The sequence below is a fragment of the Xyrauchen texanus genome, chromosome 36 (assembly GCF_025860055.1).
Source record: "Xyrauchen texanus isolate HMW12.3.18 chromosome 36, RBS_HiC_50CHRs, whole genome shotgun sequence".
NCBI lineage: Eukaryota > Metazoa > Chordata > Actinopteri > Cypriniformes > Catostomidae > Xyrauchen > Xyrauchen texanus.
Window position 1 is genome coordinate 2,417,502 of NC_068311.1, and position 19,824 is coordinate 2,437,325.

Below are 19,824 nucleotides of genomic sequence, written 5' to 3' on the forward strand. Positions count from 1 at the left end.
ACCATCAGTGCTCATGGAACGTCTCTCGTCCAATCAGATTCGAGGACCGGAACTAACTGTCGTATATTATAACAATGATTCTTTAGGTCTTCTTTTAAACTGAGCACTTCCTGCTTACAAGATCACATGACAAAATATATGTACAGTTGCCTAAATAACAAGCGGTGGGTCAACTTACCCACCGGCTCATCTTACCCCACTCTCCTAATACAATGCATTCTTGCTTTGCTGTGTCAATTACAGGATACATCCAATGCTGCCTTATATTTTAGCCAAAACTAGGTATAATGTTAGGAAGCATAATTTTGGTACCTACAGTTCAAAACAGCCTCTATGTCAGGAGCACATCTATGATGCCTAAAAGCGTTGTCTAGGTAGGCAGCACACTAGGTTTCAAACACAGTCCTTAAGTCACAGTTTATTAATCAAGACTCGGCAGCTGACCTTTGAAATCGTTAATCGACTTTGTTTAGCATTTCTGAAATATGGATGTGCATTGCATTATTTTAGAGTGTGTTGACAATATGATGTGTGTGTTCATGTGTGAATCACTTGTATATCTGTCATGCGTCTGCAGAAACACAGAGCTTGCATATCTCTATCCTACAACCCTCGATATGGAGTTTCGTAAATGAAAGTCATTAATCAACGCTCTCAGATTGCTCAACAGAGCGCAGATCAACACTGCAGCATAACACAGAAGTTCTCCCATGACCGCAGCTTTATCTTGATGATAGCTGAACATGAGGTGGTTCGGCAAAGACAACAGTTTGCGCCGATAAAATAAGATAAAAATGCTAATTCTGCTAACACGTGCACAAAAAGTGCGAGCCGAGGTAGCAGCTGCCTCAGAGAGAGAAAGTTTTCCACAGTCATTACTCTGAATCAAAGTGGAACACATGCTTCTTAATAGTGAAGAGATTCTCTTTAATGAAAAAGTAATAATCCTCGCCCACCGCTGCCATTAGAGCGTCATTAGAAATCTTGATGCGTGGCCGAGAGAGCCAGAGACCTCACGTAACATACATTCATCTATATCAAAATCTCCTAAATGGATCCTCATAAATAACATTTAGATGTTTCCATGTAATCATGAATTCTTCATCAGGTTGAGCTAGAAACTCTCAAGAAACCCTGCAACCCCTTTAGGGTTTTTTGGGGGTTATTTCGGCCTACATCTGATTCATAGCCATGCTAATATTCGATAATATATTGCTTTTATTCAACAGATCTATAAGGCCCAAAACAGTCTCTGTAATACACATTCTCTTAATACACATGCTTGATTTCATTCGTTGTTTTGATCCAAAATGTCAAGCCTGATCTTGTGAAAATTACGTGACTGTGGGGTCATTATTGCGAAATGATATTGCTTGATTCAATGCGAGTATCATAGCAATTACAAGGTCAAATGTCCACCGTGTGGCGCTAAAAGCGAGTTAAATACTCTCCCAAACAGATTAGGTGTTTACGTTTTTAATTATTCAAAACCGACCTAAACCTTAAACCGAAACCTAACCGATATCCATCCATCCATCCCATCCATCTTCAACCGCTTATCCGAAGTCGGGTCGCGGGGGCAGCTGCTCCAGCAGGGGGCCCCAAACTTCCCTATCCCAAGCCACATTAACCAGCTCTGACTGGGGGACCCCGAGGCGTTCCCAGGCCAGTGTGGAGATGTAATCTCTCCACCTAATCCTGGGTCTTCCCCAAGGCCTCCTCCCAGCTGGACGTGCCTGAAACACCTCCCTAGGGAGGCAGCCAGGGCGCATCCTTACCAGATGCCCAAACCACCTCAACTGACTCCTTTCGACGCAAAGGAGCAGCGGCTCTACTCCGAGCTCCTCACGGATGACTGAGCTCCTCACCCTATCTCTAAGGGAGAAGCCCGCCACCCTTCTGAGGAAGCCCATTTCGGCCGCTTGTACTCGTGACCTAGTTCTTTCGGTCATGACCCAGCCTTCATGACCATAGGTGAGGGTAGGAACGAAAATTGACCGGTAGATCGAGATCTTTGCCTTTCGACTCAGCTCTCTTTTCGTGACAACGGTGCGATAGAGGGAGTGCAATACCGCCCCCGCTGCCCCGATACTCCGGGCAACCTCCCGCTCCATTGTCCCGTCACTCGTGAACAAGACCCCGAGGTACTTGAACTCCTTCACTTGGGGCAATACCTCCTTCCCTACCTGGAGTACGCACCTAACCGATAGTGTCAGAAAAAAGCAAATGTGAGATGAAAAACACAACCACGTCAATTTGGGGTGCTTCTATGACAGTTTCGGCTCAAGTGCGGACTCGTGTGCTCTTCAGGACTCGTACCCGCTCCTTTACATCACAAGTGCAGCGCTTTATCAGTCGAGCTACTGCACAATTTAATCACAGTTAAACAAGCTTGTAAATTTAGTTGAGTCTGTAATGCAAATGTTAAATTGAGTCGCTATAGTCATTAGATAGCACTATGTGAGAAACAGAGCAAAAAGTAAGTGTTTATGAACTGATAATCTGCTGTTTTACCCCACTCTGCATTCTGTGATGCCTAAAAGTGTTGTCTAGGTAGGCAGCACACTAGGTTTGGTCCTATAGTCACAGTTTATTAATCAAGACTCGGCAGCTGACCTTAGAAATCATTAATGGACTTAGTGTAGCATTTCTGAAATATGGATGTTCATTGCATTATTTTAGTGTGTGTTGACAATGTGTTTCGGGACCAGTCCACCGGGAAAAGTCCTGGTTCTCCCTTTGGCTAGTCCGCCCCTGCATTTCAGTGCAGTGACACGATAAATCAGCGTGCTTGTCCAATCAAATTAGTAAACCAGAACAAGCTGTTTTAAGTTTCATGATCTCTGTTCTAAATTCTCTACCTCTCCGATACATCAGCAGACCAGCCAGGACATGACCTATGACCTCTGCTCACAGAGGGTCACCCTAGTTTTCCCCCAAAGCGGCAGAGTAAAAAAGTGCTGAAGTATTTCATTACATCAGCACTTCATTCACTAACCAGAAATAAACCCCCCCGAGACTCTTAATTGGTTCTTTGCAGACCCTTTGATATAAAGAGTGCTGACCGACTGTAACAAACAAACACGTTTTTATCTGTGCAGTTTTCCGAAGTGGTAAGTACATAATAAGTCGAAAATAGGATGAACAAGTTGTGCAACAAAGTTAACCATTTAAAGAGATTCAAAAACAATATAATATATATCTTTTACTACTATGTACTGAAGCATCAGATACAATGTACTCATTTTGTACATACATGTTGTTGCATTGTACTTACATTTAAAGTGCCTGCATTTAATTACATTTGTAGTTACACTGTTAAGTTTACCCTAACCCTAAAACTTAACTCTAACCCAGACATGGGCAACATATGGCCCGCGGGCCGGATCAGGCTCATTTATCGTAAAAGCGTTTTTATTTTTTCATCGATATTTCAGTTAACTTGCATTGGGACCTCATGCGTCTCCACAAGCGTTAAACACGCTCAGGGTTGCCAGATAAGATACGCAACACGCCCAGTTTGAGATTTATAGTTGCGCAAATTGGAAATATTCCGCCTAATGTTATACTTATACAACCACGCACACAATTGCGCTATTTGTAGCTCTTGCTTTCCCCTTTGAACAAACATAGCGATCTGTAGTGCAATATTCAGCTCAAGGAAAAGTGTTTTACGGCTACACGGTGTCCATTCGTGAGGCTGCTTGTGATGTTTAGGGCTACTTTGCAGGAAAACCTTCTCAGTGATTAAATTAAATATTAAAGTAGATCTCAGCATCGTTGACATGCGAGCAAAAGCAAGCCAGAGACGAATATGTATATATATTTTTTTTATTTGTGCAATTTAGAAATGTTGAAGTCCCTTCGCACCTGTATGTTAATGTAACTCTTGCATTAATTATTTATCATAGTCATGCAGTCCCCCTTTTTGGAACGCCCAATTCCCAATGCGCTTTTAAGTCCCCGTGGTCACGTAGTGATTTGCCTCAATCCGGGTGGCGGAGGCCTCCACGTCTGACACCGTCAATCCGCACATCTTATCACGTGGCTTGTTGCGCGCGTCGCCATGGAGACGTAGCACATGTGGAGGCTTCGCGCTATCCACCGCGGCATCCACGCTCAACTCACCACACACCCCACCGAGAACGAACCACATTATAGTGACCACGAGGAGGTTACCCCATGTGACTCTACCCTCCCTAGCAACCGGGCCAAGTTGGTTGCTTAGGAGACCCGGCTGGAGTCACTCAGGCATACCCTGAGATTCAAACTAGCGACTCCAGTGGTGGTATCCAGCATCATTTCCACTTAACACTAGGGATACAACGATGTATCGGCTGCCGATATGTATCGGCCAATTATTGACCAAATTAAAATCATCGGCATATCGTAAATAAGCATGAAAGTGGCCATATGAAAAACCAATGATTTATTAGTAACACACTTTGTAAATACTCAGTGAATTCTCTAATCTACATCCCACTAACGTTTGTCTCAAATACACATAAAGATCAGAAGTTTTGTGCTTTCAACACTATGATATTACCAATACTGGTCTCATTAGTTCTATATTACTGAATATTAAGATATATTTATATTTACTTGTACTGGCAGCCTTTGTTTGACATCTAAAAACATCAGGGGCTTAAGCCCCTGTAGCTCACCCGTAGCACTGTCCATGTCTATCATTGCTTAAACGAGCGTAACTCAAAGGTCCGGCTCATTGTGATTCAGGGCAGGATCCTCGGTCCCGTGGAAGATCTCACTCCTCCTGATAGCTGAGGGAAGCTGCTTATCAGCGTGAAAATGGAAGCGAGTAAGAGAATATTTTTATCCTCACAATATGGCTGCCTTGCCAATCACTCTGGGAAATCAGCCAAATGCTCAGAGAACGTGCCAGGTAACGGCCCTTTACCTGTGGGAGGGATCCCGTATCACACCATGAGCTGAGATTCGTGTCCAGTCCTGTGCACAAACACACTGCGGAAAATGTTATTGCTCAGAGTTTGCTCTTATTATACAGTTCAAGAGACTTAATCGAGTTCTCAGTTATGTGTGTTTGACGTATAAACTTAATCAAGTGAAGCCACCTGGACAGACAAACGGTTTTAGGCGGATCATGTGTGTGCGAAACACTGGTTCAGGGTCAATTTTTTTTTTAAAGATATAGATTGTTAAATTCTGAGACTCTCAGCCTAAGAAACTGCTGAAAAATCACAAAAAAAGCAAAAATGTACTATTATCTTATTTTTATGATTTGACATTATATATCTCAGGTTCTAAATAAAGCTGCTTTTGTTCCCAATAATTGTACATAAGAGCTGGTTACACATGCAAATACAACAATGACTAAAGGTTTGCTCCCTCTACAAAGCATGCAGACGTAAGTAACGAGATCTGATTCAGTTTCATTCTGTGCCATCTGAGCCATCATTGAGTCTGTGTCATGTTCTTGGCGCCATCTCCTGGTGGCCATAATTAGAGTGAACGATCCTCTCTGCCCATATATGGATGACTTCCACCTCTGGTTGCAGCGATCTAAATCCTAATATGTTTGGTTTTGCGTTCCATAATAAAAAATATTAATAATTTGTTACATTTATATTGCGCTTTTCTAAATACTCAAAGCGCTTTACATAGTATTGGGGGGAGTCTCCATAACCATGACTTGGGACAACATACAACATCATTTCCAATGAAGTCATCTAATCCAGGAAAGCTAACGTTTTTTTAGCCAGATAGCACATTATGCGCGATGTGTAAACTTAAGCATTGGTGGAAATCGTAGTTTTACTTAACTATTGTGCTACTACAGTAATATGGTGTTTATATAGTAACCTTTAGTTCAATTTTGTGGTTACTATGGTTTTGCTACCGTGGTGATACTATGGTTACTGTAGTAAATCATGGGTAATTTATTTTAAGGGATGGTTAGGTTTAGGTTTAGGGGTAGGTGTAGGGTGTCTGTGGTACTCTAAATAAACACAATAATGACGTTGCAGTTAATGCCACTATACTGTTAGTATTTAAAAAGGGGTACAAATAATATCTACCATTATTTGCACAAGGGTACAATTAGCATTGTATCATTTGTGTGGGAGGGACTGATGAAGCGCTGCCGCTTTTGGCTGACCAAGAGTTCTGACAGAGTGAGATATATGAATAACCTTTACATTGATTTTTGCTGAAGTGCAATTCAGTCCAAACTGCAGAGCATGTAGGCAAAAGTACACACAAAAATGATAATTCTGTCATCATTTACTCACCCTTATGTAGTGTCAAACTCGTATGACTTTCATTCTTCCTCCGAACACGAACATAGATATGATTTAAATATATGTTAATACAATGCAAGTCAATGGGGATCAAACGTTCAAGCTCCCAAAAGGACATAAAGGCAGACTTGAGTGGTTTAATCCATATCTTCTGAAGTGATACAGTCGGTTTTAAGTGACAACAGACCAAAAAATACAGTGATATTGTTACACAGGGAACACACACTAAACGTTATACACCTTCCTCACAATAATGATGAATTATTCACATACACCAAAACAATTTCACCTGGCCCAACTGATTAATTATCACATATGCAGACGTTATTGCACTTCAAGCTCATGTTTATTTCACTCACATTAGAGGTTTGATTAAAGGTGCCATTTGTTTGTACAGGACATGTTATTTAGTTTGACATTTTCAGTGTGTCTCACTAGTTTTAAAGGCTCATTAATCAGCTAAATCATGTTTTGCTCTAAATCTGCTGATAATAACAGATTGTGTTTTTGTGTTTTTTGGTCACATTCTTGTGATTGCAGTTCACATGCAAGTGTGTGTGTGTGTGCGTGCGTGCGTGCGTGTGTGTGTGTGTGTGCTTGTGCGTGCGTGCGTGCGCGTGTGTGTGTGTGTGTCATCCTGAGGCAGAGTCACTTTGTTTGTTTGTGAAAGATTAATTAGTTGTTTTATTCAGTTTTCCCGCTGGAACCTCAATGTCGGCTCCTTCCTGTCTCATTTATTCACAAACAGCGTGACAGAGTAGTTTGTGTGTGTCTTATGTAAATTTAAATGAATTAGCAATGTAAAATTTCTTGATGTCATAAATATAAATTATTAATTGCAAACAAATGTAATTATAGTTTGAGTGGATTATATTTCTGTTTTTTTTTTTTTATAAATGTGACAAAACCGTTCAGACATTACAGTCGTGACACAAAAAAATTGTGTTTTGTTTTTTTTTTGTGTTTTTTTGTCATTGTATAACAGTAGAAGACACAGGTGATATTATCTGTGCTCGTGATGCTTACAGATGCAGGGGATTTTAAAAGCCTTTGATTTGTTCACTGTAACATATTTGTGCAACAACAGAAAAACAAGAACAGCTGCTCACAAACTCCACCTGAGATGGATGGATGGATGGATGGATGGTTGGGGATGGATTGATGGATGGATGGATGGATGGTTGGGGGATGGATGAATGGATGGATGGATGGTTGGGGGATGGATGAATGGATGGATGGATGGTTGGGGGATGGATGAATGGATGGATGGATGGGGGATGGATGGATGGATGGATGGATGGATGAATGGATGAATGGATGGATGGATGGATGGTTGGGGGATGGATGAATGGATGGATGGATTGATGGATGGGGGATGGATGGATGAATGGGGATGATGGATGAATGGGGGATGGATTGATGGATGGGGGATCGACAGATAAACAGATAGATAGATAGATAGATAGATAGATAGATAGATAGATAGATAGATAGATAGATAGATAGATAGATAGATATATAGATGGATGGGGATGAATGGATGGGGGATGGATGGGGGATGGATGGATGGATGAATGGGGGATGGAGGGATGGATGGATGGATGAATGGGGGATGGATTGATGGATGAATGGGGGATGGATTGATGGATGGATGGATGGATGGATGGATGGATGGATGGATGGATGGATGGATGGATGGATGGGGATGGATAGATGGATGAATGGGGGATAGACAGACAGACAGACAGACAGATAGATAGATAGATAGATAGATAGATAGATAGATAGATAGATAGATAGATAGATAGATAGATAGATCGATCGATCTATCTCTTGGGTGAGTCCCTCTTGCATTAATAAACATAAATGTTGACATTTGTTTTGAGAATGAAGATGTGGAGACGCGTTTCTCTCTCAAACCCCTGCAGGAGCCTTCAGGCCAGGCAAGGTGACTTCTCCAATTAAAATGAGAGAAAGAAATGAATATGTGTCTCCCAGCAGAGGGAGGCCCTCAGTGAATGCACACAGAAACAGAGACGGGTGTCAGACTGTTGTTTTATTCGGCAGGATCCAGGGCAGCCCACAGAGAGACAAGATGTATTTTTCTCTGGAAAAGTCAAGCAGATACACACAAAGTCTGAGTGGTGGTCATGCAGTATTCAGTAGTTCTTACTACCATGCTAATCATATTAGTTTTGCAGTATTAGTATGCGTGGAGTACCTGGATGACCAACAATTTTTGCCATAATATGCTGGACACAATATACAGTGTGATGCATGAACATGAAAGCGGAATCATGCATAATTTTTAACATCTATTATTGACTCGTTAATTTATTAGACCGACAAAAGGCATTTTGAGGTGTTTCTTCAACTTCAGACACTTTCGCATACCGGGGGGATTTTTATTCAAATTAGCATCTTTTTGTTATAGGAAGGTCACATTAAAACTGAATAGGAAACTTTTTACTTTTAAACTTTTTTGGTGTGTTTTATGTATAGATTGCTTGAGATAAACATCTAGAAAAAGCAAAGAAGAATCAAGGGAAATATCCCTTTTTATTTATTGGGCGTCATTTCCAATCAAGCTGTAATTTGACAAAATATGCAAAAGTTGTGAAAATAAGACTGTATTTTAGGATACATCAAATGTTAGCTATGAAATTATCTTTAGAAAGACAAAACCAGCAATTTTGATTTTAAAAACGTTTAAAATGTTGTTTCCATCAGCGTCATTTCCAGCACAGAATTATTTTAAACAGTGCTGGAATTATATACATTTCCTGTGATGCATGTAAATACACTGTTGGACATTGTTAGTAGATCAGTTCTAATATATATAAATACACTGATGAGCCAAAACATTATGACCACCCTGGGGCTTTTCCACTGTATGGTACGACTTGACGCAACTCTGCTCGCTTTTTGGGGGTTTTCCACTGTGGATAGTTCCTGGTACCTGGTACTTTTTTTAGTTCCACATCGGTCGAGGTTTCAAGTGAGCCGAGCCGATACTAAATGTGACATCAAAACCCTGCAGATCACTGATTGGTCAGAGAGAATCGTCACTACCAGCGTCACTGGATTTCCATCACGAGACACCAACCCGCTAGTTTTAAAGTTAGCTACAGCGATAGCAGTATCATTTGTTCACGCGCCTTTCAAATTGTAAAAAGAAATGGCTGTCCTCAAAACCACGCTGTGGTCAATAAACAAGGTGCACACGTTCCTCTTGTTAGCGACGAATGAAACGAAAATGTCTTTCAGGAAGTGTCTCAGCTGTTGGCCGCACACGGCTAACACCGGACCTACCTAAAAGTGACTACAGAACCATTAAGGTAAAGTGGAAGTGGTTCGACCAAAAGGACGCTATCTAGAGCAATGGGATGGAGAGTTCCCTGGGCGTTGTTATGAGTCCACGATGGAGGATGGTACGTTTTGTTACGTTAACTCTATATTCTGCTTGAAAGCTTCACTTTATTTAGTTGAGCAGCTACTGGAAGCTTCTAAAACAACCAATTTAACTGTTACACTTGTGGAAAATCACCATGCAACAACTGCTTTATGCAGCACAATGAGCTAGCCGCTAACAGCTAGCGCTCGTGTTATTGTTTGTTTTGTGCCGTTCCCGACACAAAGGCTTGTTCCCGGTCAGCAGTGGTGAGTACCTACCAACAGTGGTCCGATGAGGGACAAACCATAAACCAGCAACATGGTGTTGGACCCCCAAGACAACTTTTATTGTCAAGTGTGAAACACTTGTAGTACGGTCTTCTGTCAACCCCTCCGCGTTTCTGGGGGATGGCAGGGTTCTCCTCCACCCCTGGCAGCGGCTCCATCGCTCCAGGCGGTCGGGAAGTCCAGTCCCCACTCGCCTCACGGACGGCATCCGTTCACCACGTCCGGGTGGTCGGGCTACTCCCTCCCCCGGCGGACTGCAGCGGTGCTTCCCCGGGTGGACAGCAGTGTCGAGGACTCCGCGACGGGCATCCCTCCTCCTTCCCGGATTTCAACACCAGTGTAACGTAGTTCAATGGAAAGGAGGTGAGAACCAGCTTGGCAATATAAACTATATTTTAATTATAAACTTAAACAAAAGACAACAACACACATGACGGACATGTCCGTAAACTATCTCTCTCTCCCGCACCATCCTCCGCAGTCGGCCTTTCTCCCTCTCGGAGGCTTGATTAGCCTGATAAGGGACCGGGTGTGTAGAAACACGACACCGCCCTCCGCCCTGCCACATACTCATATCATACTTATATACTGTAATATATTTATACTGCACTAAAGTGTTGGGTCTGTGCGAGCCACCTACTGACAGCTGTGTCCCCCCCACTTTTAAAATGACTGCTACGCCCCTGCCGATAGGCTTTGTACCCTACTGTGTATGAAACAGGATTACACCACAATACACTTCAATGGGATAACAGCAATGAAAATGAATGTGTTTGTTGTGGATTCTTTTCAGCTTAGCAGGAATGAGGAACTGGGAAATGTATTGGCTACTGAATGTTAGGAATGGAATAAGGAGAGTATGCACCAAATACTGCCCAATATTAAAAATTTCAAATGCTAAGCAGTCATGAATTAAAGTGAATTTTTGCCTTTATAAAAGAAAACTAACAGCAATCATTTACAATGTGGCAGCTTACATTCAGAAACCATCACAAATTCGGCCTTAGTGCAGCTGGTCAGGATCTGACATCCTCCCAAATGATTGGCCAGATGCTAATCATGTGATATTGTGTTAACGAGGCTCTGGATACATGAGCCATTCATCTCTTCTAATTAAAAGCATTGTGCTGCTCGTCAAGGGGCTAATCGAATCAAACATTTGACCATAGATGTTATTTTTAAAACAAGGAAAAGACAATAACATATAACCACAAATATCAATAAATAATATAACTGTGTACTTTGATAAAAAAATACATTATATATTCAATATTTTGATTGTATTTTGTAAAAAGCATGAATTTAGATCCCTAGCCATCCAACACAGATAGATTTGGTCTGAAGATATAACCCACTTTAAGATGTTTAATGTGTTTAGCTGCGTACAAAAATAAGCCAATATTGTGTATCATTTGACATGTTGATTGTGTTTGACGTAATCAAGCCTTCACAACAGGATGTGACTTTTTAAAGTTGATTAACACAGATGATACAGTAGTATTTTCATCAAACATATTAGTTTTGTGTTAAAGGAAACTGAGAGGCTAAACTACGCTAATTCAGTAATAATTTGTGAATTCATTGCTGTCTAAAAATAATCTACAATTGAAACATTGCACACTGAAACAGAAGCTTCAACTTCTTAGCTTAATTCAGTCTATATATTGGGTGTATAACTCTAGTTTTGTGTCTAATGAAGTTATTTAACACTTGTATGTGTGTGTGTTTTCTCTACAGTGTGTGTGCTAGCGTTGGAAGTGACGGTGAGCCGGAGCAGTGTCCAGGTGGCAAGAGGTCAGGCGGCCATCTTGCCCTGTACGTTCACCACGAGTGCCGCACTCAATAATCTTTACATCATCTGGATGGTCACACCGCTCTCCAATGCCAACCAACCAGAGCAGGTAACCAGACCAACACGTACAGAAACTAAATAATCTCGTACTTCAACTACACAATTAAGTGTGTTTTCATGCAGCTTATTAAGAAAATCATACATTCCCATTCCTCCCCAATTTGGATTTTTTATTTTTTTATTTTGACTTTATTGTGAGAAAGATAACTGTTGTGTTGTAACGCAAAACTGTTGGTAGGGAACGCAAAACTACTGTGTGGGAACGCAAAACTGTTGGTAGGGAACGCAAAACTATTGTGAGGGAACGCAAAACTTTTGTGAGGGAACGCAAAACTATTGTGAGGGAACGCAAAACTATTGAGAGGGAACGCAAAACTTTTGTGAGGGAACGCAAAACTATTGTGAGGGAACGCAAAACTATTGAGAGGGAATGCAAAACTGTTGTGAGGGAACGTAAAACTATTGAGAGGGAACGCAAAACTGTTGTGAGGGAACGCAAAACTATTGAGAGGGAACGCAAAACTGTTGTGAGGGAACGTAAAACTATTGAGAGGGAACGCAAAACTATTGAGAGGGAACGTAAAACTATTGAGAGGGAACGCAAAACTGTTGTGAGGGAACGCAAAACTATTGAGAGGGAACGCAAAACTATTGAGAGGGAACGCAAAACTGTTGTGAGGGAACGTAAAACTATTGAGAGGGAACGCAAAACTGTTGTGAGGGAACGTAAAACTATTGAGAGGGAACGCAAAACTGTTGAGAGGGAACGCAAAACTATTGTGAGGGAACGCAAAACTATTGAGAGGGAACGCAAAACTGTTGTGAGGGAACGCAAAACTATTGAGAGGGAACGCAAAACTATTGAGAGGGAACGCAAAACTGTTGTGAGGGAACGCAAAACTATTGAGAGGGAACGTAAACTATTGAGAGGGAACGCAAAACTGTTGTGAGGGAACGCAAAACTGTTGAGAGGGAACGTAAAACTATTGTGAGGGAACGCAAAACTATTGAGAGGGAACGCAAAACTATTGAGAGGGAACGCAAAACTGTTGTGAGGGAACGCAAAACTGTTGAGAGGGAACGCAAAACTATTGTGAGGGAACGCAAAACTATTGAGAGGGAACGCAAAACTGTTGTGAGGGAACGCAAAACTGTTGTGAGGGAACGCAAAACTATTGAGAGGGAACGCAAAACTGTTGTGAGGGAACGCAAAACTATTGTGAGGGAACGCAAAACTATTGTGAGGGAACGCAAAACTGTTGTGAGGGAACGCAAAACTATTGAGAGGGAACGTAATCTATTGTGAGGGAACGCAAAACTATTGTGAGGGAACGCAAAACTGTTGTGAGGGAACGCAAAACTATTGAGAGGGAACGCAAAACTATTGAGAGGGAACGCAAAACTATTGTGAGGGAACGCAAAACTATTGAGAGGGAACGCAAAACTGTTGTGAGGGAACGTAAAACTATTGAGAGGGAACGCAAAACTATTGAGAGGGAACGCAAAACTGTTGTGAGGGAACGCAAAACTATTGAGAGGGAACGCAAAACTATTGAGAGGGAACGCAAAACTGTTGTGAGGGAACGCAAAACTGTTGAGAGGGAACGCAAAACTATTGTGAGGGAACGCAAAACTATTGAGAGGGAACGCAAAACTATTGAGAGGGAACGCAAAACTGTTGTGAGGGAACGCAAAACTGTTGAGAGGGAACGCAAAACTATTGTGAGGGAACGTAAAACTATTGAGAGGGAACGCAAAACTGTTGTGAGGGAACGCAAAACTGTTGTGAGGGAACGTAAAACTATTGAGAGGGAACGTAAAACTGTTGTGAGGGAACGTAAAACTATTGTGAGGGAACGTAAAACTATTGTGAGGGAACGCAAAACTGTTGTGAGGGAACGCAAAACTATTGAGAGGGAACGTAATCTATTGTGAGGGAACGCAAAACTATTGTGAGGGAACGCAAAACTGTTGTGAGGGAACGCAAAACTATTGAGAGGGAACGCAAAACTATTGAGAGGGAACGCAAAACTGTTGTAAGGGAACGCAAAACTGTTGTAAGGGAACGCAAAACTGTTGTAAGGGAACGCAAAACTGTTGTAAGGGAACGCAAAACTGTTGGTAGGGAACGCAAAACTATTGTGAGGGAACGCAAAACTATTGAGAGGGAACGCAAAACTATTGAGAGGGAACGTAATCTATTGAGAGGGAACGCAAAACTATTGAGAGGGAACGCAAAACTATTGTGAGGGAACGCAAAACTATTGTGAGGGAACTCAAAACTATTGAGAGGGAACGCAAAACTATTGAGAGGGAACGCAAAACTATTGTGAGGGAACGCAAAACTATTGAGAGGGAACGCAAAACTATTGAGAGGGAACGCAAAACTATTGAGAGGGAACGTAATCTATTGAGAGGGAACGCAAAACTGTTGTGAGGGAACGCAAAACTATTGCGAGGGAATGCAAAACTATTGTGTGGGAACGTAAAACTTTTCCAGGTAAAAAATTCCCGCCCTGTCCTTTATAGGCCCTGTAGATTAATGAAACATCAATTGTAACAATAAAAATGTTCACTGTAACTTTTTCCAAAAAAAAGTAACATATTGTGTGATTTCACCTTTAGTGCATTTGTTTATTCCCTTAAATCCCACTTTCGAGACAATATGAGAATGCAGACTTCCTTTTGAGATTTTATGCTCTTTCCTCTGTAACACCTCTCCTGTGTTCATTAATGGCTGAACAACAGAAATCAGGAGTGTGTAGGTCACACACTAGGACGAAGCCAGTGATTCATTTACTTAAAACATGACCGTCATCTGACTTTGTGCTCGGATGTGGCTCACTGCCCTGAAAATACACACTCCACAACGACCAGCAGCCTGACGCAAACATTACATTGTTTACTTTTAGAATTATATATTCAGAATTAATTTTTCAAGTAAACAAATAAGATCAACTGAAATGTTCTTAGTTTTCACACCCGTCACAAACACAGGTCACCAGAAAACTTTAGGAAACACAGTTTTTTGGCCCTAGCTACTGTATTTTTTGTAGCCTGTACTGATGCTTTTCACATCTAGGATATTTTTAAAAGAGCTTCAAACAGAACATTCATTCATTAATTCACTAATTAACTCAATGCTACATAATGTTGCCTTTTTGAGAAGGCTCATATATATGAGAAGAAAACATTTCCATAACTTTTTTTCTTTCAAAAAATCTAATTAGAGTTCTATTCGAAGTGCTGAGATGGCAAATTTATTAAGCTTTTTTTTTTCTCTCCCCTTTTCTCCCAAATTTGGAATGTCCAATTTCCACTACTTAGTAGTTCCTCATGGTGGCGTGGTTATTCGCCTCAATAAGGGTGGTGGAGGACAAGTATCAGTTTCCTCCGCGTCTGAGACCGTCAATCCGCGCATCTGATCACGTGACTCATTGTGCGTGACACCGCGGAGACTCACAGCATGTGGAGGCTCATGCTACTCTCCACGATCCACACACAACTCACCACACGCCCCATTGAGAGAACCACTAATCACCACCACGAGGAGGTTACCCCATGTGACTCTACCCTCCCTAGCAACCAGGCCAATTTGGTTGCTTAGGAGACCTGGTTGGAGTCACTCAGCACACCCTGGATTCAAACTCGCGACTCCAGGGGTGGCTGTAAGTCATAACCGCAAAGTCAGTGGGCATGGCCATGAAGTTTTGGTATTTTGTCCAGGCACGCACACGCAATGCACTAATGGGCTGGGTCAAGTGCAATTTGATTTGGATGTTCTTCTCCAGTTGTTGCACTGTCTGCGTCACATTATATAGTCTACCACCCCTGGAGTCGCTAGTTTGAATCCTGGGTGTGCTGAGTGACTCCAGCCAGGTCTCCTTAGCAACCAAATTGGCCCGGTTGCTAGGGAGGGTAGAGTCACATGGGGTAACCTCCTCGTGGTCACTATAATGTGGTTCTCGCTCTCAGTGGGGCGTGTGGTGAGTTGTGCGTGGATGCCACGGAGAATAGCGTGAAGCCTCCACATGCGCTACGTCTCCGCGGTAACGCGCTCAACAAGTCACGTGATAAGATGCACGGATTGACGGTCTCAGACGCGGAGACAGATAAGATTCATCCTCCGCCACCCGGATTGAGGCGAGTCACTATGCCAAAAAATTAAAATATAATCAATATAATCAAGTAGTCACATTTTACTCTGTCCTTCTTCTGCCCCTTTTGCAGGAACTTAAAAATCACTATATGACAACAGGTGGAAAAATACCAATACAAATTAGTTGACCTATAGATAGCACAAATCTCATACATTTTTGCTTCATAAAAGGCTCATGTCAGGGATATTACTTGATGTTCCACTTAGAGATCTGCAACTCAACTCGGGCCCGACGGGACCAGAGAACCCGACGGGTTTCGGGCCGGGTTCAGGTTTGTAAATAGCGGAAAAGAAAAAAAAAAACAGACCTACCGAACTTGTTTCACATATGCACGCTCACTCACAAACACACATGAACAGACGAGCTAGGGGCTGTTCATGCCATACGTGTTTTTGCACACCTCTGTTCTGTTTTCCAGTTCAGGCTGTAAAGAGGGGACCGTTGCATTGTTTAATATTATTCCAGATTGTTCTGCACCAAGCAAAGTTTCAGTGCATAAATGGAAAGTCAATGTTTTTTCCCCCTTCAATTCTGTATACAGGCATCAGAAAAGTACCAAAAATAATTGATGAAAGCTTGGTAAAAAGTTTTCTAGTATAGTATTTCTTTTTGTGTTCCGGAAGTAAGAAAGTCCACATGATGGACGCTTTGATGGTGCAGATCTGTGCATTATTTAGAGACATTTCTCTCCATCTCTGTCTTCCTGTCCTCCCATGATGTGTTTTTACCTGCAGTTCCCTCTACAATATGCACACTTCAGCATCTGTGCATTGGCCCCCGGGTAACGTCGCACATGTTACAGCACACACGTATGATCTGCGCAGTCAAACATTGCTTTTTTGATGGTGCAGCTGCAGGCGTCATACACATGAGGGAAGATGTGCCTTTGTACGGCTTCAAATACAGAGCGCAAGTTTATCCCCATTCACCTGCTACCCCCACACACACACATAAGAACACACACATGTCGCTAACTCTTACCTACCTCTAATTCTGTAACCTGAACACACACACAAACACGCAAACACATACATGCAAACAGCCACACACACACACATACATACACACACACCTGTCCCGACTTTCAACCTGACCTGCAACTAACGAATCTTCTGCACTAATTAACCCAGAGCTCACAGGCCAGAACACAACAGCTGCTCGCTACACACCTACACATATTTATCCACCATAAATATGCAATTGCATTCGCATGGACCACATTTAACATGCAATATGAAAGATTTTATTCGATTTTAGCCAGTTTGGCAGGAAAGGCGACAACTCGGTCAATGGGTATATGTTGGGAGTGACATATTACCTACTGTTTTTTAAAGTTAGTAGTATGCAATATGTAAAATGTGCACAGTATTCCACTGCATATTGCAATGGAAAGTTAAGGAAACAAATACAGCAACAATTTAAGTGTTGCAGGGTAATTATGTTGCTTTGGAGAAAGCTGCTTACTGACCGAGCCACATGTATAAATGAGTAAAGAACACACCGCTATACATTGTATGTAAACAGGAACGCTACTTACTCGCATTACGCTGCTTTCTGGTGTCCATGTAAACAGTCAGTGTCACATACTATTTATACAAAAATATATTTATATTTAACACTAATTTAACTCTAAATCTGAGGCCATGTTTCTCAGCAGGAAACCGATGGAGTGTGTACTCCAGGTAGGGAAGGAGGTATTGCCCCAAGTGAAGGAGTTCAAGTACCTCGGGGTCTTGTTCACGAGTGAGGGGACAATGGAGCGGGAGGTTGGCCGGAGAATCGGGGCATCAGAGGGCGATATTGCACTCGCTCTATCGCACCGTTGTCACAAAAAGAGAGCTGAGCCGGAAGGCAAAGCTGTCGATCTACCAGTCAATTTTTGTTCCTACCCTTACCTATGGTCATGAAGAATGGGTCATGACTGAAAGAACTAGGTCACGAGTACAAGTGGCCGAAATGGGCTTCCTCAGAAGGGTGGCGGGCTTCTCCCTTAGAGATAGGGTGAGGAGCTCAGTCATCCGTGAGGAGCTCGGAGTAGAGCCGCTGCTCCTTTGCGTCGAAAGGAGCCAGTTGAGGTGGTTTGGGCATCTGGTAAGGATGCCCCCTGGCCGCCTCCCTAGGGAGGTGTTTCAGGCATCGTCCAGCTGGGAGGAGGCCTCGGGAAGACCCAGGACTAGGTGGAGAGATTACATCTCCACACTGGCCTGGGAACGCCTCGGGGTCCCCCAGTCAGAGCTGGTTAATGTGGCTCGGGATAGGGAAGTTTGGGGCCCCCTGCTGGAGCAGCTTCCCCCGCGACCCGACTTCAGATAAGCGGTTGAAGATAGATGGATGGATGGATGGATGGATTAATTTAACTCCAGTATTCCATGCTTTGCAGCAGTGACAGTTTAGTCCAAATTGTCATTTCTTTGATTTAAAAATGATTTAAGAAATCAGAATTTAGAGCAAATATGTAAATATCATGATATACTGTATTTTGAGAATTGCCAAAAGCTGAAAATATAGATACAGTATGTTCTAGTATGACCACATTGTTTACTACACTGAGTATGCAGCTTACTGACACGATTGGTACATATATGCTGGTTGTATCCCAACATGCTCTCTATAGGTGAGGGATTTATATGCCGCATCTGTAACATATGCTGGGCTTAACGTAAGGACACATGCTATGCTACCCTCGACCTTCTGACCTCATTTTGATCAGATCACATTCTCTTCACGGCTATCTGACACAGCGCTGCGTTTGCCGTAATCTTCTACGTTTAGCTGCAGATTAGTGCATATAGATGTAACTTTTCCCTCATAAATCCTTTGTACTCTTTTCATTTTGAAGTTCAACTGGTGCAGGAAATGCATGTATTCACATTCAAACATATTTCAGTAGCATTAATTTGAATCCATCAAGAGCTCCATTGGGTTTGTGAAGTTCCCTTTAAGTTTCTAACATCCACTATAAAAAGTAACTTCTGAGCAATACAAATTTGGTTTATGGACATGTCTGACCACTGAATATGGGGCGGGGCAGAAGAGATGTTAGAGGGAGGGGTTTAATGATTGTCAGCTCACAGTGTGGCCAAAGCCAAGTCGGTTGTTAGTGCCGATGACCATCTGTACACAGCTGATGACCTCTTTTTTTAAAATCTCATGACAAACGTCCACTGAGTGTGTGGAAATCTTCTTAGTCGTATCTCTCTATCTTAAGCCCAAACAAACACTTCTTATTAATTTTTGAAATATTATAATTATTTAAGAAAAGACTGAAAAAAAATTACTACAAAGCCAAAATGTAACTACACAATTGATTTTACTTATATCTCAATTTACACAAAATTTATAGTTACTGCATTTTGCTTTGGATGGCAGTGTAGGGATGTTAAATGAAGCTCAATTCTCTTATGATATTCCGATCTCTAGATATTATAGGTTGACCGATAGTGGATTTTGTTGATACTGATAACTAAGGTTGTGGGAAAGACAGATAACTGGCAATAGTATTTAAAATCAATTCATATGATGTTACAACATTTTCACAGACACGGAGGAAAGAATAAAAAATTTATATAAAAAGAATAAAAAGACTTTTAACACTCAAAGGGGATGTTCCCCCTCGTCAAAGGGGACTTTCCCCCTCATCAAAGGGGGCGTTCCCCCTTGTCAAAAGGGACGTTCCCCCTCGTCATAGGGGACATTCCCCCTCGTCATAGGGGACGTTCCCCCTTGTCAAAAGGGACGTTCCCCCTCGTCATAGGGGACGTTCCCCCTCGTCATAGGGGACTTTCCCCCTCGTCAAAGGGGACGTTCCCCCTCGTCAAAGGGGACGTTCCCCCTCGTCAAAGGGAGCGTTTCCCCT

General features: G+C 42.2%; 1 protein-coding gene across 1 annotated transcript in view; it reads left to right on the plus strand.

Annotated features, from left to right (window-relative positions):
• Window positions 1-19,824, plus strand: part of igsf11 (immunoglobulin superfamily member 11) — a 155,045-nt gene that overhangs the window by 114,322 nt on the left and 20,899 nt on the right. The window contains exon 2 of the mRNA XM_052106780.1: window positions 11,694-11,857. Within this exon, the coding sequence (XP_051962740.1) occupies window positions 11,694-11,857 (164 nt within the window). The remainder of the gene's footprint in view (window positions 1-11,693; window positions 11,858-19,824) is intronic.